The sequence below is a fragment of the Hibiscus syriacus genome, unplaced genomic scaffold (genome assembly GCF_006381635.1).
Source record: "Hibiscus syriacus cultivar Baekdansim isolate YM2019G1 unplaced genomic scaffold, ASM638163v2 tig00111127_pilon, whole genome shotgun sequence".
NCBI lineage: Eukaryota > Viridiplantae > Streptophyta > Magnoliopsida > Malvales > Malvaceae > Hibiscus > Hibiscus syriacus.
In genome coordinates, this window is record NW_024062988.1 from 241,762 (window position 1) to 269,691 (window position 27,930).

General features: G+C 35.8%; 1 protein-coding gene and 1 long non-coding RNA gene across 6 annotated transcripts in view; one reads left to right on the forward strand and one right to left on the reverse strand.

Annotated features, from left to right (window-relative positions):
• LOC120154253 (MADS-box transcription factor 27-like) overlaps positions 1-9,204 on the forward strand; it is a 29,190-nt gene extending 19,986 nt beyond the window's left edge. The window contains exons 3-9 of one of the 5 annotated variants that reach the window (XM_039166059.1): positions 6,468-6,543; positions 7,545-7,606; positions 8,128-8,227; positions 8,329-8,370; positions 8,451-8,534; positions 8,669-8,823; positions 8,915-9,204. In XM_039166059.1, the coding sequence (XP_039021990.1) occupies positions 6,468-6,543; positions 7,545-7,606; positions 8,128-8,227; positions 8,329-8,370; positions 8,451-8,534; positions 8,669-8,823; positions 8,915-8,933 (538 nt within the window). In that variant the 3' untranslated portion in view covers positions 8,934-9,204. Of the gene's footprint in view, positions 1-6,452; positions 6,544-7,544; positions 7,607-8,127; positions 8,234-8,328; positions 8,371-8,450; positions 8,535-8,668; positions 8,824-8,914 lie in introns of those variants that run through there. The other 4 variants (XM_039166060.1, XM_039166061.1, XM_039166062.1 and 1 more) reach the window with 4 other exon arrangements.
• LOC120154254 overlaps positions 1-21,423 on the reverse strand; it is a 32,600-nt gene extending 11,177 nt beyond the window's left edge. The window contains exons 1-4 of the long non-coding RNA XR_005518872.1: positions 21,201-21,423; positions 20,610-20,674; positions 8,645-8,908; positions 7,521-8,482 (exon numbers count right to left, since the gene is read on the reverse strand). This is a non-coding gene — a long non-coding RNA (uncharacterized LOC120154254). The remainder of the gene's footprint in view (positions 1-7,520; positions 8,483-8,644; positions 8,909-20,609; positions 20,675-21,200) is intronic.
• Positions 21,424-27,930: the final 6,507 nt, after the last annotated feature.

The window sequence follows — 27,930 nt, forward strand, 5'->3', positions numbered from 1 at the left end:
CAGCCATCAACGAATTCAATTTCTGGTTGACTTTATTCGGTAGTTTAAATATTGATAGGAAAAATATCGGAAGTGAAGAGATGATTGATTTTAGTAGGACCAATCTACCAACCATGGATAATGTCGAAGCTTTCCAACCTGCCAATTTATTATTAAACCTTTGTATAATTGGTTCCCACAAAACCTCTAAGTTCTTCTTTGCTCCTAACGGCAAACCTAGATATACCGTCGGGAACGAACCCACAGATCAACCTATGGAGGAGGTCCAATCTATTAGGGTAGCTTCTTCAATATTGATCTCATATAAATGACTTTTCGATAGATTTAAATCTAGCCCAACCATCAAGCTAAAAATTCTCAAAATTCGTTTAAAATTTCTGATTTGCGCGATGGAAGCGCGGTAGAAAATTATTAAATCGTCTGCAAACTGAAGATGCGACAACTTGCAAGAATAAGCTGACCCTCCAAACGTAAAACCATTAAAAAGTCCCATATTTACCGCTTTAATCAACATCAAATTGAGTAGCTCCCCAACCAAATTAAACAGGATTGGAGAAAGGCTGCACCTTTGTCTTAAACCTTTAGACATCGATATCTCCTTCGTGGGGGTACCATTCAACAGAACAGAAACCGACGCAGTAGATAGACAATACGAGATCCACGAACACCATCTTTCACCAAATCCTATCTCCTTCATGATTCGAAGTAGAATTGGTCATTCAATCGTGTCATATGCTTTGCTGAAATATGCTTTAAAATAACACCTTTCAGCCCTTTTTCCTCCAATAATCTATAGCTTCATTAGCGATAAATGCACAATCTAGCAACTGTCTTCCTGGAATGAAGACGAACTAAGACGAGCTAACAATATCTTCAACACACGATATGAGTCTTTTAGATAAAACTTTAGACAAAATTTTATACATAATTCCAACAAGATTAATCGATCTATAATCTTCCAAACATATTGGATTTGTTTTCTTCGGAATTAAGGTAATGAATGTGTGATTGATATCGTGCTCCCAGTTCTTTTTCTGATAAAAATCAGTAAAGAACTTCATCATCGAAACCTTCAAAATAGGCCAACACTTCTTGAAAAATCCCATTGTTAGCCCATCCAGACCAGGCGCCTTGTTACTATCTGAACATGAGATTGCTTCTCAAACTTCTTGTTCTGAAAACTGCACCTCTAGTCGCTCCCTTTGATCATTAGTTAATTTGGAAAAACTAAGATTCAAATCCTCCACCTCCAGTGTTGCAACACTGTTGAAAGCCTTTGTAAAGAAATCTGTTACATGCTTTTTTATTTGATCAGGATTCGTAATCTCTTGTCCTTCAATAATCAATGAAGAGATAGAGTTCAATTTTTTCCTGCTCGAGGCACAAAGATAAAAGAACCTCCTATTCTTATCTCCCTCCTTAATCCATTTTGCCCTCGACTTCTGAAATCAAATCCTCTCATCTATCCTGTGCAACCTCCAAAGCTCACTCTTATAGTGCGATAACTGCCTCCAATCTAGGTGCCAGAGACTGTTGTTTTGAAATTTTAACTCCATATCAAGAATTTTGTTTTCCAGCATCGAAATAGAGTCTGAAATCTCTGTTTGCCTGCTGCCCGACCAGATTTTAATCGTCTTTTTTGTACCTTGCAGAATACTTAATATGCCCCTGCGATTATTTTCCCTGTTGAGGTTAAATATTGTAGACCTGACCAACACTTCAAACCCCTCTTCCTCTAATAAGTAATTGAAGAATCTGAATGGTTTAGGGCCCTAATTCAATCGATTCTCTTATAACAAATCCGGATTGTGATCTGAGAGAGACATAGGAAGAAGACTTTGAACTATGTTCGGGAAAGTAATCAGAAATTCTCCATTAATTAGAAATCGATCCAATTTGACCCACGTTAGACATTCCTTGTTGCTACACCAAGTGAATCTGCCACCTACTAATGAGAGGTCCATTATTTCAGTTTGTTGAACGAAGTTCCTGAACAGCTCAATCGTATGCCAATTTTGAGACGCCCCCATCTTCTCATCCGACTGTAAATAGGCGTTAAAGTCTCCTCCAATACACACTGGGACATTAAGGTCTACTACAAACTCCTTTAGCTCAATAAAAAAAACCCTCATTTTCTACCTCAATAGAAGGACCATACACATTCAATACTATACACTCCACCATTGACGATTTGAATGTGCCCACGATTGCTATAAATCTGTTGTGAATAAATACTTGTTTAATTTAAAACACATCCTTGTTCCACATGCACAATAATCCTCCTACAGGACCCACAGCTGGAGAATAGTTAAAACCTTTAAGCCACGACCCCCTAGTCTTCTTCTTAAATCATGCTGAAACTATTCACACTTGGTCTCCTGTATCAACAAAATAATTAGTTTGCTATTCTTCACAAGTCTGACTACTGCTCTAACTTTTTCATGTCTACCTAACCCTTAATATTCCACGATATCAAGCTAATTTTTTACATTAAAAATTCTGTAACAATTACACAACCCAGCAGTACAAAAAAAGAAGCCTAAAACTTCTTGGAACCCCTCTTCAACTCCAGCTTCTCGATTTTCTCCTCTAAAATCTGTTGCCCCCTTTAAAGGTAATCCCCAACATGTCACAAACCTCCCTAGTAGCTGCAGCTTCGATTCTGGCTTCATCACTCGCTTGAGAAGACTATGCAGATGCCCTAATTTTCTCCAAAGACTCCCTGACCATACTACTAAACACCCTTCTATAAACTCTATCATAAAAACTGATAAACACTTCACCCTCAGAGCACACACTTCCCGAATGACATGGTGCAATTCTTAACCTTCCCTGGTTAAATAAGCTTTTTGACCGAGACGGTGCCTTGACAATATTTTTTGATGTATCCAGAAGAACCTCTTCATCTAATTTTTTGCCATCCATAAAACTTCTTGAAGTAGTTCCATCACGGTCAGTATTTCTTATGTCTTTTACACTCGAAATTGAGAAGCTGCCCTCATTAAAACTGTCCAGATTATTCTCCATAACCATCTTCTGACCAACTGAAAGCTCTTTATCCATTTCACCAACCTGCTCACCATTAACCAATACCTTCTCCCCTCCTGTAATCATTCTCACCAGCCTATTATTATCATCATCTGCAGCTTTCATGGAATTGTCTGGAATGTGGTTAGGTTGAAGTATAAATTTCCCCCAGACCATTTAATGTTATAAGCTGGTCCATTAGGACAAATTTTCTTAGTCGATGAAAAAGAAACCATATTATCGTCAGAATGGGTCTTTTCAACCGGGTCTATATCTCTCAACCCCAGACCCACGTGGCTCCCATATTGAACTGTTCTATTGTTTAAAAAGGCTGGCAGCCCACCATTTACTATTTCTGGTATTGATTTACTTAATGAAAAATGTCCCCCACTTACTCCATTCACACTACTATTAAGACTGTTATTCAACCAAGAGATAACTTTAAGCCTAGAATTCTCTGTAGTCTCATTTTTGTTTGCTGCCAGATTTTGAAGATGACCATCCTCCTCGGACAATACGTAATCCATGTTCACCTTTTTTGAAAATTTCTAGTCCGTCTTCCTCCGCAACTCTTCTGGTTGATTCACCACTGACCTCAAGAAAATCTTAACTTTGAATGATCTGTTAAAAGAGCCTAAAGTAACTGTCTCAGGGACGTCAAAAGGACTCTCCACCCTGAGCAGAACTCTTGCCGTAGAGAGATCTAATCTTTTCTTAGATTCTTCCCTGAAACATAAAAATCTTCCCCATTTCCCAGTAAGTTTTTCCAAGAACGCTTCATTCCAGCACAATAACGACAGTCCACACATTTCTATTTGACACAGAGCCATTGGAACTCCATTCTCATTCAGTACTGGGGCCAACCAATCAAAACAAGAAGACAGCTCCTCCTCCTTATTCTCCCACACGTATGAGAACTCATCAACCGAGTCGAAAATGATGATGCAAGCCTTCCAAGCATAACCCCATTTCGATACCTGGAAACCGAATCCCACAATCTCCAAAGCTTCCTTAATTGAATCATACTCGAAAGTTGATTTCATAATCCCTATTAATGATCGTTTAACCCATTCCAAATTGTCTGACGGAATATGCATCTCCTAAATATTTCTCACACCATTCACTTTTTTTCTAACTCCCTCCAAGTTTATCCCTGTCCCTGACTCTCTAATCATATTGAAATCATACTTCACGACATCCTTGTACGATCTACTATCCCTGAAGCTTTTCCACAACTCAACGTTCCCCCCAAAATTTGTATTATTCTGTTTTCCTGACTTGAACTCTACCATCATCTTCCCATCGGCAACTTCCTTCCTATTAGCCTTCTGATACTTAGCAACCCCTACAGAGATTCTTCTCCCATCAAACCACCTCCCATTCACAGACTGGATTGCTTTGATCCTACTATTCTCATCAGCAAATTGAACAAAAGCAAAAGTAGTTGAATTATAATTTGGTTTCACTAAAGAACGTGGAATGAAAATTCTTAAGATCTGACCATAAGGACTAAAAAAATCCTTTAACACGCGTCTTGAAACCCTCTTACTCAGGTTATCAATGAACACAATCCATTCATCATCAGAGACTTTAGCTTTTTCCGAATTTTCTCTAACTCTCTCTACCTGTCGCACTCATTCTCTATTTTTAAATCAGTCAACTTTATGGATATTAAGAATGTTTTTGACAACTTTGCCCCAACGAACCCTTAATTCTCCCTTCAATTACTATGAATCGTCTATGGATATGGATATTAAGAATGTCAAAAACATTATCATCCCACATAGTAATAAGATCACCCGTTGAATCATCTGTTGGAGCCCAAGTACAAATGTGCAACAGATTACCCCCAACCTCCTAAGTAAAGAGGGTTTCACCGAATCCACTTTCGTTTCTTGTAAAAACACAATCGAGGGGACAATCAGATTTTTCACTGCTCTAGACTTTTCTCGCCTACCAAGTCCTCTAACATTCCACGATATTATGTTTAAGTTTGACATAAAAGCTAGAAAAAATATGTCACCCTGGGGAATCTTCTTCCACCCCCAAATTCCTCTCCTTCGCCATTGAATTTATTCTATTAACGACAACTCTTCTTCCTCCTGAAAAGTGATGACCAACAAATTGCTGACTTCCCAAGTAGCGTTCGTCTCCCCTATCTCCTTCGGGAACTGATTGAGGTGACGAGAGCCATCCAGAATTTGGCCATAACAAGCTCTGCTCCCTCTAGAACTGCTACAAACTTTATCAAAGAACCCAATCTCTTCTTTGCCTACAGATGAGCTTTTCCCCGACGGACGACTTTGATTGGATAGGAAGGGAGATTGATCATTCGAGGAACTTGATTGGGATTGACTCAACTCCACAAGCCTACTTTCAATTTTGGTTTGAGAAACCTCAGGTTCCTGAGCCCACTCTCATTGTTCCTAGTTGGATCCAAGGATTTAGATCTTTCTATAAACCCAACCAATATTCTTTTTTCCACTTGATTGTTTGAAACAACCCGACTGAGCTACAAAACCAACATAGCATTATTATAAGACCCACTTTGCCCATTACTAGCCTCCTTCCCATTTCTATTATCCATATTATTGTCACCCGACAAGCCCTGTATAATGGGGATGCGTAATTAACATGTTCTACACTCGTTTCCCCCATAGGATGAATTTGCTTTTGTTCTTCTGCCGCATTAATTCCTTGGGTATTCCCTAGGTTACCACATTGGATTCTCCTAGAGCCGCGATTCCACCCTCTCCTGAGCCGACGAGCCTGACTGTTGATCTTCTTGGCCCTCCAGACCATTCAGGCCAGTCTCCTTATTGTTTTCCGATGAGTTTTCCTCCCACACGTCAGTTGAGTCATCCTCTAAATCCCTTCATCATTTCTGGAAATCCATCTTCCACTTATTCAACCTTAATCTTAATTAAATATGGTCTCTAGTTCGTTTTGATCGTTACTGACCTAGGAATATCAAACGGACTTGTTGCCCTAATAAGCATATGAGCAACACGACAATTGATCCTCTATAGTGTCTCCTCCTGAATCTTCACCAACACCCTCCTCCATTTAGAAGCCAGCCCAGCGAAGAACACTACACTCCAACAATTCAGGGGAACCCAATCAATGACACAAAACAGAAGGCTAACGAAACTTCACCTCAATATAGACCAGGGCCAACCAATCGAACCAAAACTTAATCACCTCAAGAAAACTTACCTTTTAAGATTGAAACTTCAGTTTTCACTAATTGGTTTATGTTTCTGGAAGGATGCCATGGTTGATTGATATAACCACAACTTTGTCAAATGTTATCATTTTGTAGAGCCCATGCTTGGTTATTTTGTATGTTATGTGATCATCATTGTGTCTGTTTTCCTTCTCTGTTATAAGCCTTCAGGAATTACATAATTTCTGAGTAATTCAAATCTTTTCTTTGCCAGCATGAGATCAGTAATTGAGCGCTACAACAAAGCAAAGGAGGAAAATCAACCGGGGAATCCAACATCTGAAATCAAGGTATTCTTTGGTACTTGTTCTTCAAATTTCTTGAATTTTACCTTTCAGATCATACTGAATGCATATATCATCAGTGAATCTGCATGCTTGTAAAGATAAGGTAAGACTGAAAGGCTAAATAATTTTCCATTTGATGACCCAAACATTACAAGCATGCCTGAAAATGTGTTGTGCGAAGTTAAACGTTCCCAACTTTGCATACCCTGAACAAGCAACAAACCAATTTTTTCTTTTCCAGGTTTGCAGTGGGTGTGAGGTACTAACACAATGCATGCAATTTTATAAGTAGAGATTAGGTTAAGGTCAAGACTTCTTCCAATTATTGACCAAAATGTTGACAGCACCAGAACCATAAACATAAAAATTGATTTGTATGCACAAAATTCAAACTCCTCTTGAGAGTGTTGGAATAGGAATGCCTAATGGCATGCATAGACTAAATTGCCATGCTAAGTGTATGTTGTTCACTTGTTGTAATAGCCACAGGATTTTCGAAACATAACCAATAGAAAAGAGATCTAGGGTGAATATCCAGAGGGAGAAGTAGGTGGGGGCAGCCGCCCCCATAAAACTTTATTCTCTTATATTTTAGATTTTTTCATTGTATTTTCTATTACTAATCTGTTTTTACCCCTGCCCCCACAAATAATTATAAGTTTATCTCCTCTAAAATTTTATAAATTCGCCCCTCCTAGTATAAAATCTTGCGGCCGTCCCTTTGAACATTAGCTAAGTAAAAATTTCTAGGTAGTTAAGTTTGAATAACCCAACACTTAGAACCTTTTCTAGTAGGCAACATAAAAATTAATTTAGCCTCATGCATCTGATCAAAATATATCAAAATCTTTAAAGGGATGTTACCTACAACTATAGTGATCATTAATAAATTTGCTTGGTTATGGCAATGTTTCATTACTGAAGTTATTTTTCTGCATAGTCATACTTTAAGCAACAAAAGCTGTGAATGTGAATCTTACCATGGTATCAATCTTACTTCTCAGTTCTGGAAAAGGGAGGCAGCAGTTCTGAGACAACAACTACAAAACCTGCAAGAAAATCACAGGTATTTTGACTCTTTTACCATATAAATCCATCATAGTAGACATCAATAGGAAAGTAAAATGAGCCAAAAAAGCAGAATCAAGAAACCACTTTTACATTAAGCATTTTCAGAAAACATCAAATATACCCATGTCTGGATTCAACATAGACAGCCTCTTTCTTTCAAGCCGGTAACATGAATAGCAAATTAATTTTCTCCTAGAACCTGTTGTAACTATCTATTCCAACCTTTTAGATGCAATTAAGATGTTCTATATCATGGTTCAGATATTTAGAGATCAGATTGAATGAAACATTCATTCTTCAATTAAGGCGAACACACAGACACTGATGGTCCTAGACATAAACTTATGTCTGTAAAAGGCAGATTTAATATCTGTCCATAAAAGCATTGGATGCATCAAAAGTAAAAGTGACCTCAATAATTGAAATGGGATGCATCTCATGTGTATGCCTATGAAAAGCTTTTATGTAAGAAACAAATCCTATTGACTGAAAATATGCTTCTGCACACCAAAACAGGCAAATGATGGGTGAAGAACTTACTGGATTGAACATAAAAGATTTACAGAATCTGGAGAGCCAATTGGAAATGAGCCTTCGTGGTGTCCGTATGAAGAAGGTTTGAGATTTCTATTTCCATTTCATTTTCAGTTTTTAAGTTCAGGATAGCGTACAAAATAAAGCAACTCCACGTTGGTAACATTTACCCCACTGCTGTAGGACCAAATTTTAATGGATGAAATTCAAGAACTGACCAGACAGGTAAACCTAAATTGCATTGTCTCATTACTGAATCAACTCAAAGTGCCTAAATTTGTCTAAATTGCATTGTCCCATTGCAGGGGAACCTCATTCATCAAGAAAATGTGGAACTCTATAAGAAGGTAAACCAAATTCGTCTAGAAAACATGGAATTATATAAGAAGGTAAAATTTTAAATGGCTCATAAAAATTTCAATTAGCCTAGAGATATTAGAGACTCAAGAGTCAGGACAGTAACATTTGTCATCTATCTATGAGATGTTTAAAAACCAACCTCAACAGAAAAGTTTCCATCCAGGTTTATGGAACAAGGGATGTGAATGGAACAAGCAAAGAATTGTTTGTCACCAATGGTCAAAGCATTGAGGAGGATCCACATGTTGCTGTCCATCTCCAGCTAAGCCAGCCACAGCAACAAAACTACGAAACACCAACAAGAGCTACAAAATTGGGGTAATTTTCCTCCTTATGGTAGATGATTCTGATTCAAATACCAATTACTTTGCCACAAATTGATCTGCGAACTTTTTTATGGTAACTGCAGCAGATTGCAATTACATTAGCAAAAGAAAATGCATCAAAGTGGGACGGAATGTCACTCGATTTCTATCAACAAATAGCTCATGGTTCCAAAAGTTAAGCTTCTCATAGTAAGATGTTTTATGTTAAAATCACCACTCATTTAGCAAAAAAACACAGGTTTGAAATGACTAAACAAATGAACATTTAGCATCGATGTGATGATCAAGAAAACCAAGCTAGTTATGTAGAGATAAATTAAGTGTAATAAAGCAGATATATATAAAGGAGAAAATGGACATTTATTCCACGTGCTGTTAACTATCTTTTTCAGTTTTAAAGATAACCAATAATGGAAGCCACAGTAACACTTATTTAAGTTGATATAAATAAGAAAAAACTTATAGTAGTTATGTCATGTAACATATATGACAGCAACAAGGTGCTTCAGAAAGATATTAATATTTTGTATAGGTGAAGCTACAAACAATTAGTGAAATATAGAAAACATCGAAAACAAGATACACTCATAAATATCATGATTACTTAACATGAACGATATTAAGAGACATAAATATATATAATATAAATAGATGATAGTGAGGTTTCAAAGTAAGACAACATAGAATCATGTTTCTAGTTTACTGCTCGAAAAGAAGATGAAAAAGTATCTTCCACATGACTCAAATTAACATAACCAGCACACATTTAAGCATCACAAGGTACACGAACCCAATACTAGATACAACATAAAAATTGAGTTAGAAGTAACTTCAGACTGCAGTTAATGTCAGTAAACTGTCAGATCAAAACATTAAAAAATTGGACAGCATATAAGCATCACAAGGTACACGAACCTAATACAAGATACACGAACCCAATACTAGATACAACATAAAAATTGAGTTAGAACAAGGGGCAGTGTATTTAACAAGGAATTAAAAGCATATGCTGCAATAACTCAGCCTGTGGAACACTAAATGCCTAAATTGTGAACACAGCCGGTCCCAAGCCCGGATAAAGGAGGAGGGTTGCAACATGTTGACAGAAACATTCCAACAATTATGCACTATCAAAATAACCTAACTTTTTAACCATAATATAAATTCAAGTGTAGCAAGAGCAAAAATAGAACATAAATATGCCCCTTGTAACTACGTTTAACTATATTCTGATGTAGAAGTCCTGTTCTCTTGCAGTATTCATGTTGGATACATATCAAGCATATACGTTAGAGTTCCACTGGGAACACCAAACTTAGATGCAAAGAAATCCAAGCTATTCATCAGAAAACATAACCAATTATAGTAAAAGACAAGCAATAAGGGAGGAAAAATCAGAGAAATAAAACCACAATATACATCAACATACAAGAGAAAGAAAAGGGAACATTAATTACCTGCTCATCACCCTTTTAGAAAGGCTTGGCAAACCCAAAAACATGAACCAGAAGGGCTCGAAGAAATAGTTTTATCTGTATTCTGGTTCATTTTATCTGTAATGATTTGAAGTCATCTTCTGCCATCAGAGCCACTTGAAGATTTGACATGTTTCATATCCGACACTTGCCTAGAAAGTGCAGAAATTAGATTTTATCTGCTTAAAGAACAAACACAATTATCAGGATAGTGTGCATGTTTTGCAAGTAAAAGAATAATTTTTTATCATCTACTGAGAATTAGTTGCCTCTCTACAGCACAATTGTTTTGCTCGCTTCAATTGAGTTACATGCTGTGTGTTCCAAGAGATCCAAAAAGATGCCAAACCACTTACACATGCCTACACATACATATTGAACATACAAAGACAGGTTTCATGGCTTTAGCAAAAAAAAAGTGCATCACTCCATTAGTCTAGTTCAAATTGTCTAAACTTTTTGAACTCATCAAGTTATTAAAAAGCATTGCTATATATTAATCATAAATCTGAACTTATAGAAGAAATCAACAATAAGATGGAGCACTAATAATTCTGTCACAAGTGAAACATTTAACAGGAAGATTCAGGCATTGGTGAATGACCTCAATCCACTTCAACCTTAAGGAATGTTGACAATCCATAATAAACGGGGATAGACCGAGGGGAGGTGGGTGGGGGCAGTCACCCCTGAAAATTTAAAATTATCATATATTTTAGATTTTTTCTATATATTTTCTGTTGAAAATCTGTTTTCGCCTCCCCGCGTCCGTCCCTGATAATAAACCATTACAAAACTATATACACGTATCTTCTCTCTCTCTCTCTCTCTCTCTCTCTCTAATCTCACTTTGCTAATTTAACCTAAATATACTTGGTTCTCAGCCGACAAGGCAAAGTCCAATCCCCTAATCACCATTTGCGTTTAAGATAATGTACATTCTACTAAGGAATTGGCATCAACATTACACATACCCTAATCCTTAACACACATGTTGAATCTCCAAGAAGTAAGTTGTGATCTTGAAGACGGTTGTTCTTTCATTTGAAATGACGTCAACAATAGCTTGAAAGATTTGGACCTTAAAATGATCTTTAGTCTATTAAACATTTAGAAAGCTTTTGGACTAAGACTTCGTAGGAAAAGAACAAACATGATAAAAATCAAGAGAAGATAGATTATGAATCCCACAAAATTCAACAGACACAATGAAAGACTTGTATATGTAGAATACTTAATCCTTGAAGTTAAGAGTTAATTTCCTATTTTGTAGATATTAGAAAATCAGAAACTAATTAGTTTTTTATTCTGTTTTAGTATTACTATTTTATTTTATTTTTATAGAAGTTGGAGGTCTCATTAAAAACTCCCTTCGTATTCGTTCACATACTAAAAGTATGTTAATGAACATTGGAAGGAAGAAAAGAGTACCTCAGATTTTATTAATATAATACCCGATACAAAAGACACCACGGAATGTCCTCTCATGGTGATGTACACCATTACAAAAAAAACCTTAACCTCATAAAACCTCATCCAAAGCCACAGTCAAATCACCTTACTACTAATTACACCACCAACAGTAGTAATAAAACAACGCGACAGAACATAATACAAAATGAAAGCAACACCTACAACCATATAGACTAAAATAAAACCACAAATGAAGAGACGAGATCTAATGAGACTTGTATTCTTCAGGAGCCCAAGAGTTTGGTTTGAATGAAGGTTCTATCTCATGCACCATAACCTTGAAGAAATTGTCACCAACCTTCAATTCAACCATCGAATCAATTCTCGCATCAGCCTTTGTTAGGACTAGAATTTTAGCCCGATCAAAGGATGATGGAGATTGACAACTTTCGTCGATAGCCAATAAAAGACCCCACTTATCAGCAATGTTCTTGAAAGTATTCCAATTCCATGTGTGAAAAGGAACACCCTCGCAAACTAGCCATACTCGACGACACTCCATTACCAAACTCTCTGACCAAGCTTCGACTATGGAGAACCACTCTGCGAGAATCTTTAATTTGTCGTTCTTTACACTTCACAATGAAGCATTGTCTTCGAAAATCATTAAAATCGCATTACCAGAAGCTCTCATTAATGTGAAGCCAGTGAGACCCTTCGATTGCATTTGTCTAGCGAGATGACCAATTTTAACAAAGTCCTTGCACCACCCCACTAGACAATTGCTCAACACCTGGAGTTTTTCTTCATCTATAACACCTTCAACTTTATAATGATTCTTACTCGAACCATCTTCCATCCCAGACTTGCGAAGAATACTTGTCGATGACTTTCTCCAATATGAATGACGAGGTTTGAATTTAGCGAAAGAAACACCAATTTTGATGTCGTCGATACGAGAGCTATTCATTTTAGAGATCGTTCTCCTTGCTTCTTCGAATTATGCGAAGCGAATAAAACCAAAACGAACTCCTTTTGAATTCCTTTTATTTGGAAAAAAAGCATCAAGTACCCGGCCATGAGAGCAAAATAAAGATCCAAACCTCTTCCAATGGATCTTCTCTGGTAAATTATCAATAAATAACGTGAAGCATCCAGACTTGTCATTGATGCAACCCTTTGTGGTGGACTCCCCGGATCCATCTTGGACAGCAACTGCGGTAGACTTTTCAACATAACACCCAGATTTATCATGCACATGAATACTTGGAGACGCTCCAGGAGCTGGATTTGGCACAGGCAAAACCGGAGGAACAGGATGACAACTATAAATGTCCACTGTAACAGAATCAGTACCCATTCCTTTTTTAACAACCAGAATTTTCTTTGCCATCTCAATGTGCAAAAGAGACTTCAACTTGGCATCAAAAACCATCTCCTGAAGGGTATCTTTGGCAGCAACAACAAATTTTGCAGTAGAGAATAGAGCGAAACCCTTGGGCTCTTTTCACTTGAAGCTCACTTGCGAGGCTTCAAAACCTGGAAGCCATCTCAGCAAATTTTGCAGCTCTCTCTCTTTGACATCTGTAGGCAGACCCGAAATGAAGATGGTACGAACCTTGTCATGATGAGAATGATGAGTAGGCGAAGAAGGCAAGGCTGCAGAGGACGGAGGAGCTATGACCGGAGGTCTCTTCTGGTTACAGGGGAGGATTCCTTCACCCGGCATTAGAGGAAATCTCAGTGACTTATTTAGTTGTGTAGAAGTGTATAGATATCATGTACATATTCTGATTCACGAAAGAAGATTAATTGAATTCCATTAGTGTTGATTGGAATATAAGTAGTTTACGTAAGGATAATAGTCGAACTTTTTAATTATAACAGTTTTATTTTCTGATCAGAATAATTCAACTTCAGTTATATTTAAAAATCACTAAATTGTTAAGCAGATTCAAAGCAAATGCCTGCATATCAAATGAAAAGTAGTGGCAAGTACAAGAAAACTTTTAAAATAGTTATCATATATGCTATCTTTTAAAATGAAAAAAACAACAAACTTCTATTTTTTTAACTTCACTAATAAAAGAATATATTAGAATATAAAAGTAAGATGGTTAATTACCTAAACTGTGTATATATAATATATACTAATATTTCATATATATAAATATCTTCAAATAAATATATATTTATATATTAAGCAAATAATAATATTTAAATAATATACATATAAATATACAATGTTAAAAGAAGAAGAAAAAATGAATGAAAGAAGTTACAAGAGATGGAAAGGAACATCCCTTTCAAATTTGGATTCGACCATTCGTTAACAACAGTGTTCTATTTCAAATTGAATTAAAGGCTTTTCTATCTCAAGCCAAAAGTTCCGTCCTTTCAGTTGATTAAATGGCTGGATTATGATGTTCATACAATGTGTTGTTTCAATTGGCACAAAATCAAAAGGTTGGGTTTAAAGAACGTCATAGAAGTGGTTGTCATTTAAAGTAACCATGCTTAGCTGCTACTTGATAGTACTCTGCTAGTAACTATACTAGTTATATAGTCTCTGCTAGTAACTATGCTAGTTCTTGATAGTCTAAATCCTCTGGTACTACTATCTCTACCTTTACAAGATTCGCATATTGTAGATTAATGTAGTTTCTAACAACTTAATTGGAAGGAGATGAGAAAGGAGGAGATACAACAATACATCTCCTACTGGTTATGTAGAAAATGGCAAATACCACTTAAACTCCAAGTGAAGCCTTTCTGTATCATCTCAAATTTATATTGTTATAAATATGTACCACTAGCAATTTGATATCATTCCATATCTTCAATTTAGCTAATCATAACTTTAAATATATGCCAAACAATTCAAATTTAAATCGAATACCTCAATTTGTTCATATAACTATATCCAGTATTAACAAAAATTGAAACAAACAAGGGCATATTTCCAATACTAACACCAAAGACTGATAAAGTTTTTTTTTAAGAAATATTATTAGTAATAATTAGATACAAAATTAAAGAATAATAGAGGCTAAGTTAACAAATTATCCATCAATAGTTCCAATGAAGTGAAGAAAACATCTACAGAAACCAACATTAAGAAATTCAATAGCTTAGTTCGAAAGGAAAAAATGGTCATTTAGCCCCGAAACCCACCTTCCTCCTGTGCGACAAAACTTTAAGGAAAACAAAAAAAAGTGTTGAAAAGAAAACTTATGAATACAACACAAAATATGTTGAAAATTCAATATTAGCCTAAATAAGTTCACACCTAAATTAATTTGATGTCATTGCTTACATCAATTTAGTTTTGATGTCATTGCTTACATTAATTTAGTTAGGTGAAAATTAAGTATTTTTCTCATGTTTTAATTTCAATGGTTTAGATTATTTAATGATTATTTTAATGAGTGGTTTAGATTGTTTCTTGTAACCTATAAATACACTACTTGTATTTGAGTTTTATCATCCAACAATCAAAGCTTAATTATAAGAATTTGAAAGTTTTCTTAAGAGTTCTTCCCTTTTGCAATTTTGTGAGATTATTCTAAAGAGAGTTTTTCTTCTTCTCGGTCAATTAGAGTTTTTACTCTATTTTGATTCTACAATTGGTATCAGAACAACGTTTTTAAGGTCTCTTGAAATTCCAAGTATGCTCTGTGGCTGCAGTTTTTAACTGATCTTCCACATCAGAAAAGATTTCTTGAGATTATTGTCAGAGTTATTACAAAGGAGCTTCTTTGTGCTTAGAGTAATTTAGTACTCTGCACGTTTGTTACTTAAGCTTGTTCGGTGTAGTCAAAGCCTTGCCGTTAAGATGGGTGATCTTCAAGTAGTTGGAGGAATCAAGAAGCTCAACAACAAAAACTACAACACGTGAGCAACATGTATGGAGTCATACTTACAAGGTCAAGACATTTGGGAGGTTGTCGGTGGTGGTGAAGTTACACAACCAGCGGCAGAAGATGCCAATGACATCTTGCGAAAGTGGAAAATTAAAGCAGGCAAAGCAATGTTTGCTTTGAAGACTACAATTGAAGAAGAAATGTTGGAGCACATCCGGGATGCTAAAACACCAAAGGAAGCATGTGACACTTTTGTTACACTCTTTTCGAAGAGGAACGATACAAAATTGCAACTTCTCGATAATGAACTTCTATCAATGGCGCAACGCGACATGACGATTACCCAATACTTTCACAAGGTGAAGTCGATATGCCGCGAAATTTCAAAATTAGATCCGACAACTGCTATTGGGGAAGCCAGGATAAAAAGAATAATTGTCCATGGTTTGAGACCCGAATATCAAGGGTTTGTTGCCGCTGTACAGGGATGGCCGACACAACCATCGCTTGTTGAGTTCGAAAATTTGCTTGCAGGTCAAGAAGCCATGGCCAAGCAAATGAGAGGAGTATCGCTGAAGGGTAAAGTGGAAGCACTCTACACCAGCAAAAGCAGAGGCACTTTTTAATGGTATACTGGCAGTAGATCTAAAAAGGATGGTGACAAGTTGAAAAATTACCAAGGAAAAAGAGGCCCTTATTCAGGGGGAGCATCCAAGAATCGCGGTAATAGTAGAAAGTTCGATGGCAGTGTTACAACTGCGGGAAGATGGGTCACATGGCAAAAGACTGTTGGACCAAGAAAAATCATGTTGAAAGTAATACTGCTACTTCCAATTCGAAAGAGAATAGTGAAGATGGTTGGGATGCTGAAGCATTATTTGCTACGAAGGAAGAAGAATTAGCTCTCACGGTAACAACACCAGAACGAATTGACTACAAGAATGATTGGATCGTAGATTCGACTGCTCAAATCATATGACGGGTGACAAACAGAAGTTACAAAACATGTCTGAGTATAATGGAGGTCGTGTGGTGGTGACAGCTGACAACTCAAGGTTACCGATAACTCACATCGATAAGACGATAGTTACGTCTCGATATAATACTAACCAGGTGCAACTTCAAGATGTTTATCATGTCCCAGGAATGAAGAAAAATTTGTTATATGTGGCTCAACTAACATCATCAGGGCCATTATGTCTTATTTGGTCCCCAAGATGTAAAAGTTTATCGTGACGTCAAAATCTCAGAAACACCAACAATGGAGGGACGACGTTTGGAGTCAATTTACGTGATGTCAACAGAGTCTGCATATGTAGACAAGACGAGAAAAAATGAGACATCAGATCTATGGCACATGCGGTTAAGTCACGTTAGTTATTCCAAGCTAAGTGTGATGGTGAAGAAGTCAATGCTTAAGGGGCTTCCTCAACTAGACGTGAGAACAGACACAGTCTGTGCGGGATGCCAGTATGGTAAAGCACACCAATTACCATATGACGAGTCAAAGTTTAAAGCAAAAGAACCGTTGGAGTTGGTTCACTCTGATGTGTTCGGACCGGTTAAGCAACAGTCAATTAGCGGTATGCGGTACATGGTAACATTCATTGATGACTTCTCCAGGTATGTATGGGGTTTCTTTATGAAAGAAAAATCTGACACATTCTCAAAGTTTAAAGAGTTCAGAGACTCAGCTGAAGGAGAAGTGGGAAAGAAGATATGTTGCTTGCGCACAGATAACGGAGAAGAATATAGATCAAACGAGTTCTCTCAATACCTAAGGGAGTGTCGAATACGTCATCAGTACACTTGTGCCAACACGCCACAACAGAATGGTGTAGCATAAAGAAAAAACCGGCATCTTGCAGAAATTTGTCGAAGTATGCTATATGCAAAGAACGTACCTGGAAGGTTTTGGGCTGAAGCAATGAGGACTGCAGCCTTTGTGATCAACAAACTTCTTCAACCAAGATTAGAATTTGTTTCACCCTTTGAGAAACAATGGAACATAAAACCTACAGTTAGCTACTTTCGAGTATTTGAATGTGTATGTTATGTGTTTGTTCCTGATCATTTACGGAGCAAATTTGACAAGAAAGCTGTTAGATGTATCTTTGTGGGATACGACAGCCAGAGAAAGGGGTGGAAATGTTGTGATCCAATTAGTGGAAGATGCTACACGTCACGAAATATGGTATTTGATGAAGCATCTTCTTAGTGGTCCTCAGAGAAGGAGATGTTGCCAGATTCAAGAGAATTTGGAGACAAGCTACAACAAAAGATGTGGAGCATGTTGTTCAACTCCAAACAAGTTCAGATGAATCAGAAGATCCAAATGGATATGATGTCGAACAAAGAGTGACTCAGAATCCTTGGCAAACTGGCGTGTATCAACAACCAAACGAATAAGGATTATCCAGTGAAACAAAAGAATCAATTCCACAATCTCAACTCCGAAGATCAACAAGAAGACGAAGGCCAAATCCCAAATATGTCAATGTAGCCATAATTGAAGAAGTAACAGAGCCTAAGACGTTCTAAGAAACATCGCAGAGTTTTGAGTGGATGATAGCTATGAAAGAAGAGATCGATGCATTTCAGCAAAATCAAACTTGGGATCTTGTGCCAAAGATAAAAGATGTGAAACTCATATCTTGCAAGTAGTCCTGATGGGTCAATCGAGAGGTACAAGGCACGATTGGTAGCTCGTGGTTTTTCTCAACAATATAGACTAGACTATGATGAAACATTTAGTCCAGTGGCAAAACTTACAACCGTACGAGTTCTACTTGCACTTGCAGCCAACAAAGACTGGAATTTGTGGCAGATGGATTGAATAATGCTTTTCTTCATGGAGAGCTAGATCGAGAGATCTACATGACCCAATCAATGGGTTTTCAGAGTCAATATCATCCTGAACATGTGTGTAAGCTGCGAAAAGCACTCTACGGATTGAAACAAGCACATAGGGCGTGGTATGGTAAGATTGCTGAATTTCTAACGAAAAGTGGTTATTCAGTAACACCTGCAGATTCTAGCTTGTTTGTCAAAATCAATGAAGGTAAGCTAGCTATCGTGCTAGCCTACGTGGATGACTTAATCATAACCGGTGATGATGAGACAGAAATTCTTCAGACGAAGGAGAATTTATCAGTTCATTTTCAAATGAAAGAACTTGGACAACTTAAGCACTTCCTTGGTCTAGCGGTTGATCGCACACACGAAGGAATATTTCTATGTCAACAGAAATATGTTAAAGATTTGTTGAAGAGGTTTGGAATGCTCGAATGCAAGTCAACTTCAACGCCAATGGAACCAAATATCAAAATGTGTGCACATGAAGGAAAAGATTTGGAATATGCAACAATGTATCGACAACTGGTAGGTAGTCTGATCTACTTAACCTTGACCCGACCTGACATTTCTTATGCAGTTGGTGTGATGAGTCGGTATACGCAAAATCCAAAGAAGCCTCATTTGGAAGCAGTTCGACGAATACTGAGATATGTGAATAGTACAATTGACTATGGTCTTTTGTACAAGAAAGGTGAAGACTGCAAGTTAGTTGGTTATTGTGATGCTGATTATGCAGGAGATCATGACACCAGGAGATCAACAACTGTGTATGTGTTTAAGCTTGGCTCCGGAACAATTTCTTGGTGTAGCAAGAGACAACCAACGGTATCATTGTCAACCACTAAAGTTGAGTATCGAGCAGCAGCAATGGTATCTCAAGAGAGTACATGGTTGATACAGTTGATGAATAATCTACATCAACCAGTAGATTATGCAATTCCGTTGTATTGTAACAACCAATCGACAATTCAGCTGGCGGAGAATCCTGTTTTTCATGCAAGAACTAAACATGTGGAAGTACATTACCACTTTGTTAGGGAAAAAGTTTTGCAAGAAGAGATTGAGATGAGACAAATCAAGACAGATGAGCAAATTGCTGACTTGTTTATAAAAAGCTTGAGTGTTGGAAAGTTTGAACATTTCCGTCGTCAGCATGGCGTGATTCAAAGAATGGAGGCTAACATTGAGGGGGAGTGTTGAAAATTCAATATTAGCCTAAATAAGTTCACACCTAAATTACTTTGATGTCATTGCTTACATCAATTTAGTTTTGATGTCATTGCTATCATCAATTTAGTTAGGAGAAAATTAAGTATTTTTCTCATGTTTTAATTTCAATGGTTTAGATTATTTAGTGATTATTTTAATGAGTGATTTAGATTGTTTCTTGTAACATATAAATACTCTACTTGTATTTGAGTTTTATCATCCAACAATCAAAGCTTAATTATAAGCATTTGAAAGCTTTCTTAAGAGTTCTTTCCTTTTTGCAATTTTGTGAGATTATTCTAAAGAGAGTTTTTCTTCTTCTCGATCAATTAGAGTTTTTACTCTATTTTGATTCTACAAAATATTCATAAACAAAAATATATCCGATAGAGCTAATCTACACAGAAAACTTATGAATACAAAATATTGATACACCGTACAAATCTTGAACCCTATTGAAAAAGAAATGTTCATTATTTTGACAAGTGTTCAATGACAAGAAATTGTATGTATATAAGAATCTAGCATGACAATAAAGACAACTGTTACCACAATAATTTATACGTTTTTTATGGCTCTATTGAAAGAACCAAGGATTATACTATGCACATTATAAACCTTAATAATGATGATTCTCCAGCAGTGAAAGCATCAAGTGGAAAGTTAATTTGCAAACAGAAAAAAAAAAAAGAGAATATAAGAACTATGCGAAAAATTATTACCGTGACATAGTTTTCGCATCTCAGTGCAGAAGAGGTAATCAAAGATCATTCAGTACAAAATTGTAAAATTGAACCTATAGTGATATAATCATACAATTGATTTGTTAGTGACCCAATCAAAATTAAAGAAGGCGAACCGTGCCAACACACTATTCAAAAAACTGCAAGAGATCATACTCTTTTTCTCAAAAACAAAATAGCGCACATGAAAAATTAAAGTAGAATAATAGAAAATTTTACCTCGAGGCTAAAAAGCTAAATTGCTTTGGATCTAAAATGCTCTCGCTATTCCATCTTAATTTAACCTGAAAATAGTCCAAAAGGTCAATCCCATAGAAATCGTTTTTAGAACAAAAAAAGCAGAAAAAAGAGGTTGCAACAAAGAGGAAGAAAATGCTACAGATAGATTTTACAACAGCGTTTCTACCATAGGTGTAAAACACTCCATTATCCAGTCCATTAGCGAGAAAACATGTCAAAAACATATTATTGTAAAACTGTTTTCAACAAAAAGTACGGTTCACTCTTATGGCTTTCTTTTCAGTCACTTTCTCAGTAACCAAACGGATTTAAAACAAAGTACAAGACAGATTTAAACCACCATCAGTAACAAATTCAGAATCAAAGCAACATAACAGTTCGTAAAATTCTCAAACTACAAAGTACTTTACAGAAAAAGAATCAGCATTCACGTTAATGCAAGCTCAAAACTAAAACTAAAACAACAATATGATTATGCATATTTCAGGTTAATCAAAAGAAGAACAAATAAAACGAAAAAAATAGATGAAAATAGATCTGCTACATTTAAGGAGACAAAGAAAATTACACCTGAAGAAGCTAGAAGCTGAGGAACGCGAAGCAGAAAAAGAGAGAGAAAAAATATCTGAATCAATGGCAAATGAGAGATGAGGGGATTTACTTCTTAAAAAATAAGTTAATGTGGGGGAGAGTAGACGAAGGATGCCCCCACTTAATCTGATTCTTACGTAATTAATTAAATAGAAACTATTCATTAATTAAACATTTGTTAAAGCTTGAGATTGACTTTTAGAATAATTATTTCCTCATTTATAATATGCGGGTTTTTGGAGACAGCCGTTGTTTCGTTTTTACCTGAAAACTGGCTAAGCCGCTATATTAAGTTTGAGCAGCCGGTTTTCACGCCATTAAATAATAAAGCAGGCTTAATTATAAAATAAGTGTTTGAATTATATATTTTTTCAAAGAGATGCCTAATTTTTTTTATTTATCTATATATCAAACTTTACAAATGTTATCATTTTAGATATTTGAGTTGTAATGACCGTTAATTTTTTCGTTAAATAACACGTGTCGTGTTCAGATAATTTTAAACAAATTATTTATACAAACTTTAAATTATATTTTTAATAAAAACCCTAAAAAAATTAAAATTCTTTAAAAAAAAACCTCATACTTTGAAAACTCTAGATCTACTCCATATACTCACACTGTTATCGCCATCATTATCGTTGACTAAACCTACCCCGACTGCACCTCCACTAAACAACCACCCACGTGATGAGCAACCAACGAAATGCGTTTTAAGGGGAGGATGGCATAGAGAGTAGGGTGCTTGTCGATTTAAAGGGTTTTGGTGTTTAATGATTTAAAGGGTTTTGGTGTTTGACAAATGATAATGACAGCAGAGACGATGACGATGGGTGGGTGATTTGTTGACGATAATAGCAGTGGTGGTGATCGGTGTCAATAAGGAGAAATATAGATTTAGGGTTAGGGATTTTAGAATGATTTTATGGATTTGGTTTTTTTACCATTATAGAAAAATTAAGGTTTTTTTTATAAATATAATAATATTTTTAAGTTTTTAAATTTAAATAAAATTTTCTAAAGGTGACACGTGTCCTTTAATGATAAAATTTAATGGGTGTTAGGGTCCAAACACCTAAAGTTCGGGTACTTATTTTCTAATTAAGCATAAAATGAATGATAAATTATAAGATCGATCATTTTCGTTTAAGTTTTGTACACTTTTTTATTGAATTCAAATTATAATATGTGTTCGCTAAGATATCAAATAAGTCCCTAAACAATGATTTTTATATAATTTATTCCAAAAGCTTTTTAATTATTCATTTATCATTCAAAATATTTAGGTTGGGTCGGATCGAAACCCGTCGTGTTCGAGTCTCGTGCCCATCTCTACTCATCACATCATCTATAGTCCCAACTAGTTAGATTCATCCATCTAAAAGTAACTTTCAAATAACTATCGAGACATTATTTACATGTAAGAAAAAGGTGATGATTAACCTTCCAAAAAATGAAATGGTTGAATTTTATTGGTTGTTGCCACAAATGACGTAGTGAGCCAGTTTCGTCTAATAATTTTCCGTTTAGTATATTATTTAAAATTAAATATTTAGTTATATTATTTTATAAATAATGTTTTTAAAAACTAATATAGTGTTGAAAGAAATAAAATAAAATTTAATGAAAAATTATTCGTTAAGTGAAAATATTTAATTTTTATACTATTTTTTAAGTCTATTAGATAATATAAGAATAAATTTTAAACAAAAAGACAATCATGCAATTATCATTGTTCACCGTTAATTTTCTATTTATTTTATTAAGATACTTTTATTTTAATTAAAAATAAAAATCACTTCAAAATTGTAGTTTAATGTAATTTTATAAAAAGAAATGGGAATCAGCTAAGATTTTTCAAATTATAGGTTTAGGCAAGCAAACCGACTACGCGATGGAGGGCAAATGAAATGGTGGGTACATGCCAGCAAAGGTTGACGAATCGTCTAGAGAACCACGAGAATTTTAGGCCGAATTGAAAGGAAGGGAAACTGAACACGTGTATATTGAAGTCCCCTAAATCTCTCGTACCCCATTTTTCTACTTGACTTTTCTTTTTGGAGTCCATTCGTAAATAAAAAATTAACGAGAAAAGAATGCTTTACCAACTTTCCTACTCTTCATAGACACGTGTCAACCTTTCAAATTTAGATTCCAATGCGAGAGGATCAGTTTATTGATAAAAGGACGAAGATATTAGAGAGGAGTGGAGATATTTTGAAGGAAAAGTGGACCGTGAAAATCGATTGTTCTTACTCCTATATCTGTTAAGATATCAAGAATGAAAGAAACTAACAAATGTATATTCATCTTTTCAATATATCAACTAGTATTATATACACATGCTTGCACCGTATAACAACTCTAACAGCCTTAACTGAACGCCTAACTAACACTCTAATAGATTATCATCAAAGTCAACCACCTCACACAAACACTCATACACTCATCAAGCTTAACAGTCTAATATTCTCCCTACTCCTTTGACTTCTTCCTTCTTGTTTCTTCATCAACAAGGCAAAACACGCAATTGATCCTTGAACACCTCAAATGCTCTTTTTGTCAATGACTTGGTGAGTCCATCTGCCACTTGATGACTAGTTGGAACATAATTCACTTAAAGTTGTTTAGCTGCTACTTTCTCACGAACAAAATGCACATCCATATCCACATGTTTTGATTGTGCATGATGAACTGAATTTGTGCTTAAAGCAACATCACTCGTATTATCACACCAAATAATAGGTGCATTTCGATTTTCAACTCTTAGCTCACATAGTAATGAGCTCATCCATGTAACTTCTGCAGTAGCATCAGCTACACTTCTATATTCAGCCTCCATTGTAGACCTGGAGACAATTTTATGCTTCCTCGAGCACCAAACCACGGGGCATGCATCAAGAAACTATATGTCCATATACATATCGCCTATCATCAAGACTGCCACCCCAATCAGCATCAGCAAATGCCACAACTTCTAGTGATTTGCCAGTGCATGAGAACGTGAGACCATAGTCTAACGTTCCAGCTAAATATCGAAGTATCCTTTTTACTGCTGCCAAATGCAATTCTCGTGGAGCATGCATATATTAAGTTGCCTTGTTGACACTAAATGCAACATCAGGTCTCGTATGACAAACATATAGAAGAGCACAAAAAATGCTACGATATTCTCGAGCATTTGTTAATAGCTCACCAACTTCCTGAGTCAACTTTGGATCACCTACCATTGGAGTGGCTGAAGGCGTAGCACTCAACAAATATTTTCTTTCCAAAAGCTCAACTATGTATTTCTTCTGAGACAGCACCAAGGATTCCTTATTGCGTTTAACTTCAGTACCCAAGAAATAGGACAATTCTCCTAGATCCTTCAAGGAAAAGTCCTTATGCAAGGCTTGAACCACACCATCAATGTCATGAGAAGAACCACCTGTAATAATGATATCATCAACATAAACAAGGATATATGTATAGCAACCTCCATCATTATTTACAAAAAGAGACACATCAGCTCGAGATTCACTAAAACCCAACCGAATCAAATTGGCTTTAAGCTTGTCATGCCAATTTCTTGGTGCTTGTCGAAGTACATACAGTGCCTTGTTAAGTTTGCACACAAGTAGACTACCATCAGCAGTATACTCATCAAATCTAGGCGGTTGTATATGTTAACTAACAAGTCTCAAGCAGTAAATGCTTTTTGAGATGTTTCAGCAAATGGTTAAGGTGCAGTTTGATTTGCCTATAAAGGTTGTCCAAAGTGATTGGAAAGGTGAATATCTCAGGTTGTCGAGTTTATTTACTGAAAGTATGAATCACAGATAAGCTTACATGTCCACACACCTCTGAACAAAATGGAGTGGTTGAACGCAAGCATCGCCATGTTATAGCACTTGCTCTTGTTCTGCTTGCTCTAGCATCGATGTCAGTTAAGTTTTGGGCTTATGCAGTGGTTACTGCAGTTTATTTGATCAACAAGCTTCCTACAAGGGTATTGCAAGGAGTTTCACCATTTGAGAAATTGTTTCATAGGAAACCTGATTATGGACAGTTGAGGGTATTTGGTTGTCTTTGTTTTCCTCATTTGAGACCATATTTGAAGCATAAATTGGATTTTAGGTCAAAACCTTACACGTTTTTAGGCTATAGAACACAACATAAGGGGTTTCAATGTCTTGCTAATGATGGTAGGATTTATATTACAAGGCACGTGGTGTTTGATGAAATGCAATTTCCTTTTGCAGAAAAGTGTGTTCAATCGCCTGCTACATCAAGTATAGGTAAGCCACCTGATTCATTACAAATTGTAACTGATGTTCGTAAGTTTCATAGTGAAAGATGCGTTGCCTGGTCTGGTAGTGATATAGTGGCTAGTAGCAGTAGTTGTTCTAGTAATCCACCTGATGACAGTTCTGGTCCTAGAATAACAGAGGCAGCAACTAGTGTACCAGGTGTTGAGCAACAAGTAACAGGTGTAGTCCCATGTGCTGAGCAAGATGCTGGTACTGCTGAACAATATGATGTTGTCAGCTCTCATAGTGGTGTTCAATGGTTGAATCTTTGTGATACTTCTGCATCAAGTGCAAGTGATATGTGTGATGTACAAATAAACATGCATCCAATGATGACAAGGAGTAAGTGTGGAATATTTAAGCCAAAGGCTTATATTAGTTCTGGTGTTAATGAAGTTCCAGTTGATGTTTATGAAGCACTTAAGACTTCCAACTAGAGAGAAGCTATTTTAGGCTGAGGTTGATGCTCTACAGCGAAATAATGCCTGGTCACTTGTTGAGTTACCTGAAGAACGTGAGGTTGTTGGTTGCATGTGGCTATTTAGAGTAAAAAAGAACCCTGATGGGTCTGTTGAAAGGAATAAAGCTCGCCTTGTTGCTAAAGGATATTCACAAGTTAATGGTTAAGATTTTAAAGAAACATACAGTCTTGTTGTCAAATTTGCCACATTGAATGCAGTTCTTTTGATTGTTGTTGTAAAGAGTTGGCCCTTAAGACAAGTTTATGTGAATAATGCATTTCTGAATGATGATCTAACTGAGGATGTGTTTATGCAGTAGAAGCCTGGATTTGAGGAGTATAATGCTGATGGTAGTCTATTTGTGTGAAAACTTAACAAGGCATTGTATGGACTTCGACAAGCACCAAGAAATTGGCATGACAAGCTTAAAGCCAGTTTGATTCGGTTGGGTTTTAGTGAATCTCGAGCTGATGTGTCTCTTTTTGTAAATAATGATGGAGGTTGCTATACATATATCCTTGTTTATGTTGATGATATCATTATTACAGATGGTTCTTCTCATGACATTGATGGTGTGGTTCAAGCCTTGCATCAGGACTTTTCCTTGAAGGATCTAGGAGAATGTTAAGATATCAAGAATGAAAGAAACTAACAAATGTATATTCATATTTTCAATACATCAACTGATATTATATACACATGCTTGCACAGCTAGCTGTAACTGCACAACAACTTTAACAGCCTTTACCGAATGCTTAACTGAATGCCTAATTAACACTCTAACAGATTATCATCAAAGTCAACCACCTTACACAAACACTCATACACTCATCAAGCTTAACAATCTAATATTCTCCCTACTCCTTTGACTTCTTCATTCTTCATCAACAAGGCAAAACACGCAACTGATCCCTGAACACCTCAAATGCTCCTTTTTTCAATGACTTTGTGAGTCCGTCTGCCACTTGATGACTAGCTGGAACATAATTCACATGAAGTTGTTTAGCTGCTACTTTCTCACGAACAAAATGCGCATCCATATCCACATGTTTTGATTGTGCATGATGAACTGGATTTGTGCTTAAAGGAACAACACTCGTATTATCACACCAGATAATAGGTGCATTTTGATTTTCAACTCCTAGCTCACATAGTAATGAGCTCATCCATGTAACTTCTGCAGCAGCATCAACTACACTTCTATATTCAGCCTCCATTGTAGAACTGGATACACAAAGAAACTAACAAATGTATATTCATATTTTCAATACATCAACTGGTATTATATACACATGCTTGCACAACTAGTTGTAACTGCACGATAGCTCTAACAACCTTAACCGAATGCTTAACTTAACGCCTAACTAACAGTCTAACATATTATCATCAAAGTCAACTACCTCACGCAAACACTCATGCACTCATCAAGCTTAACAATCTAATAATATCTAACTAGAGGTAACACTCTTAATAAAAAAAAACTAGAGATAATACTCTATAATATAGTTGTTTAAATTTAAGTTCTTAAAATATTTTTATATATTTAAATTTTTAATACATAAAGTATAATGATACACTATTTTTTTATAATACCAAGTTTTAAAAAATATTTTTATTTGTTTATTAAAAAACTATCTACATTATTTTTTCAACTAATTTTTGTTATTTTTAACCAATACTACTCTTATAAACATCAAGTTTCATTTTTATTCTAAACACACAAAAATTGAGAATATTTCATGCCCCATTTGTTCTCTCCTCTCTTATTTGTTTTCTCTATCTTTCTTAAATTTGTTGAGCATTTCCAGTAAATGATTATTGTCGTTCATATATCACGTTTTTAGCACGAACGAACATATAAAAACCTTGAAAATATGTATATGAAAAAATATTCTTAAATACATTATATATACACGCCTCGAATTAATTTAATCCTTAATTTTTTCTTTATTTAAC